Source organism: Gregarina niphandrodes (assembly GCF_000223845.1).
Source record: "Gregarina niphandrodes unplaced genomic scaffold scaffold00076, whole genome shotgun sequence".
Classification (NCBI taxonomy): Eukaryota; Apicomplexa; class Conoidasida; order Eugregarinorida; family Gregarinidae; genus Gregarina; species Gregarina niphandrodes.
The window spans coordinates 23749-27265 of NW_011645842.1; the positions used below are offsets into that span (position 1 = coordinate 23749).

Here is a 3517-nt window from a genome sequence, read left to right on the forward strand (position 1 = left end):
GGGGAACGGGGAGGCGGGCGACCGGGGGGGGGACGTGCAGTCTTCCTCTTGCTTCATTTCTGGGGTAGACTCAGTGGACTATTTTATTCATCAATTTGTGTGTTGTATTTCGAAGGACCGTTGAGGAAGAGAGAGATGAAACTTGTTCTGTTGAGTGTTGTTGCCGTTGCCGAGTTCAGTGACGGTACTTGTGTCTCTGGCTCAGACCCGATGGGTCAATCTCAATCATGTTTAGGTCGTTGTCATATTTACTACGAGGGTGACATTGGAGCTTGCGATCATCCCGTGGAGACTTGGGAGATTGATGGACCATGTGGTGAGTCGGCTGATCGGCCGTGCCTGTCTACCTTTAATGCAGGCTGGGATGTGAATAAAGAGAACTGTGGTAACTGCTATAAGGTAGACATGAAGTATGATGGCGGACAGGTGAAGACCACTTACTTGAGGACGCTTGACACCAATGGTTCCGAAACCAAGTTCGAGATGGGACAGGCCGCGTGGCTTAACTTGTGTCCGTACGTCTGTGCCGGGACTGGCGTCTGCGCCCCTGAACCCGAGAAGTGTGAGTACGGAATCATCGAAGGCGATAAGAACATCAGCTGTACTGTGCAGAACGCTCCCATCACCTTCGAACGCGTAGCCTGCGGCGGTAAGGGAAATGATACCACCGTACCCGCCACTACGACCAATAGCGAACCCGCCACTACAACCAAGACCGAGCCTAAGACGACCAGAACCAAGACCGAGCCTAAGACGACCAGAACCAAGGCTGAGCCTAAGACGACCAGAACCAAGGCTGAGCCTAAGACGACCAGAACCAAGACCGAGCCTGAGACGACCAGAACCAAGACAGAGCCTAAGATTACTACCACCAAGGGTATGAGAACTACTACCACAAAGAAAGGGAATGACTCCGAGGAAATGGTTAAGAAGTGTGAGGCTAAGATTAAGGCGGAGCCCCAATGGGTCGATGCATGTCGTGAATTCTGCACCAGTTATGCTCCTGGTAATCCCTTGAGTATGTGGTGTTCAGACCTGAAGTTGAAGACAGGCGAGGATCTGATAAAGTGCATCAACGGTCAGCAGCCGTTCTGCAGTTAACCTGGATTGTACCTGTTCGTAACTTTTCAACAGTCTACTGGGTATCCCGCGGGAGCGAATCTGGCTTCCAGGGACGTATCTCTAAGAAGCAGAGAGAAGAGTAGATGGAAGAGTGGACCCGTACACGTTTGTTACTCGGTAAATAAAGCAAGAAGTCAATCAGCCATGAAGATTATTTTGTTGAATGTTAGAGAAGGGCCGAAGGTCGTAGGAGACGGCATCGGGAGGATTAGCGGAATTGTAATGTAGTATTTTTTTAACTAGCAGGTATGCAAGGGAAACGGACTTTAGAGAGCGTGCAATGCGAGCTCACCTCAGTGCAATTAATGATCCAGAGTGCACACAGGGTGTTGTATCCTTCAGGCGCGAAAATAATAATAAAGGCCTGGCGCTGTCCCTCCCCCCCGGCATCATACCCAGGAATGTTGCCCTGCTCTAGATCTGAGTGAGTCTCGATCAGATAACCCAAAAGCGTTCGGACACCTACCCCAAAGATAACGTTCGGATCGGACCCCTGACCCGGACAAACGTTCCGGACAAGTATCCGAACCATCTTGGTTTACCCTGTCGAGACCCATCCAATCGTCGCAGAACTTCGTCCAGTCCACCTCTTGTCGCCCCGGGTGGGATAACCTCGTTGAAAGAAAGGTCGGCAGCCAGTCGAACTTTCCATGGGTAACGGAACTATCCCAGAGGGGGAGAGGCTCCGTATGCCCTTACTGCGTCGCCGGACTGTCACCATGACCTACCGCCCCAATATCGGGCACCCGCGGCTCTCATACTTGTGTAGTACCTCTTCGACATCCCCTTCGCAGCCAACTCCCACAGCATCCTATCATTCTCGCTAGTGCATCTTCGCCTTGACTTGTTCAACTCACATGGTGGTGCCAGTGCGCTAGCCCTTCTGTCCACGTTGATTCGTCACCCACTTCACTACGTGGAGTAATAGGGCTTGAAGTAGTTGTAGAGTGTACGTGCGTCCGGGCGGCCACTCTTTCCGACATATTCTCATCAAAAAAACATTTTTTTTGGACTCGTTTCGGTCGCCGAAAAATGTCGGTGTCCACAAATAACGATCCCGCTCACCACTTGAGCTGAGTAGCTCGTGGACCGGGCGTGTCTGTGTAGACCCAACCTCGTCAACCCGCTGACCTACCGTCACTTCTCGCTGTCAGACTCTCCCCCCTCCCCTCGGACACTCATTATACGTAACGGCGGAATGTTAAGTGATAGATATGTCTTCCCCCAAAAACCCAGCCGGACAGAACCTGCTACAACAGGGAAAGATCCGCAAGCTACAACATAAGCCTAACTTTACACTACCCGTCCGGATAGTTAACGAACGAATAACGCACGACTGCCGACCTTTACTACCTTTCATTACGACTGACGGCAGATTCCCAAACGTTCAGGGCTGCTGGCCAATAGTGACACGGGCCGCACAGCAACCGTATCTAGCGAAGATAGATCTAAAGAAGGCGTTTCACTCTATACCACTCGCTGACGACCAAATCGGAGCCTATGCTTTCGAGTTAGAAGGAAGCTATTACGCATATACCACGATGCCAATGGGCGCAACAAATGCTCCCAAACACTTTCATGGTGTAATGGGCATACTACTGAGCAAGCTACCTTTCGCACACGACATAAGGTACTACCAAAATGACATATTCGTGGCCGCTTCCGATCCACAACAACTTAAACGCCGATACCAGCAAACCATCGACTATCTAGCCAAGCAAAACTTCCAAATCAACACTGAGAAGTCTCAACTTAACTGTACAGATCTACTAGGTTATACGTTGAACAACCATACACTGTCTATCCCAGACCAGAAATGGAAACGTGTCGGCTGTGCCTCGATCTGTCGGCTCAGCTCTTCCCTTTGGCTTGGCTCGTAATGTCGAAATCTCGCTTTGAACGGTTTACCCGTGACCTCGAACTTCACTTTGTAACCAACGTGCCAACCCGCGGCGCGAGCCATGCCTGCTCATACTTTAATACCAGCGCCCACAACAAGTCACGATCCTCTTCACTCAGGTGCTTCGTTCCTCGTACAAACGCGTCTTGCTGTTCTTTACGGCTCTTTGCTTCGGCTTCCTCGCCTATGATCACAGGAACGCTCTCCTGTACCTTCTTCTGAGCTAAGCGGTCCTCGTAGTCCACGTGGTAGACATCAGCCTCGTTCATGAATCTCCGGTAGTCCCTGAAGCTTAACAAACTCATCGTATCTGGGCTCATCGTATCTGGGTTTATCGCCACGGCGTAGTCTACGCGACGCGTCCGATCCTTGACTTCTGTGACCACATTGTCATGTACAGGCAGTAAGGATTTCCCCACCACCGTGTTAGCTTCAATGAGCCGCGCCGGTCGTACCAGCCCGGCATCTGCAGCCGCTTGAGGACTCAGTACGCTG

The 3517-nt window shown here is 51.2% G+C and overlaps 3 protein-coding genes across 3 annotated transcripts; 2 read left to right on the forward strand and 1 right to left on the reverse strand.

Moving 5' to 3' along the window:
• Positions 1-210: 210 nt before the first annotated feature.
• Positions 211-1101, forward strand: GNI_186510 (hypothetical protein; the record flags this gene model as incomplete). Its single annotated transcript, XM_011135314.1, has 1 exon — positions 211-1101. One exon carries the CDS (start codon positions 211-213, stop codon positions 1099-1101), a length of 891 nt encoding a protein of 296 aa, XP_011133616.1.
• Positions 1102-2336: 1235 nt separating this feature from the next.
• Positions 2337-3002, forward strand: GNI_186520 (putative RNA-directed DNA polymerase; the record flags this gene model as incomplete). The annotated part of the gene is made up of 1 exon (XM_011135315.1): positions 2337-3002. The coding sequence occupies one exon, from the start codon at positions 2337-2339 to the stop codon at positions 3000-3002; it is 666 nt and encodes a 221-aa protein (XP_011133617.1).
• Positions 3003-3045: 43 nt separating this feature from the next.
• Positions 3046-3342, reverse strand: GNI_186530 (hypothetical protein; the record flags this gene model as incomplete). The annotated part of the gene is made up of 1 exon (XM_011135316.1): positions 3046-3342. One exon carries the CDS (start codon positions 3340-3342, stop codon positions 3046-3048), a length of 297 nt encoding a protein of 98 aa, XP_011133618.1.
• Positions 3343-3517: the final 175 nt, after the last annotated feature.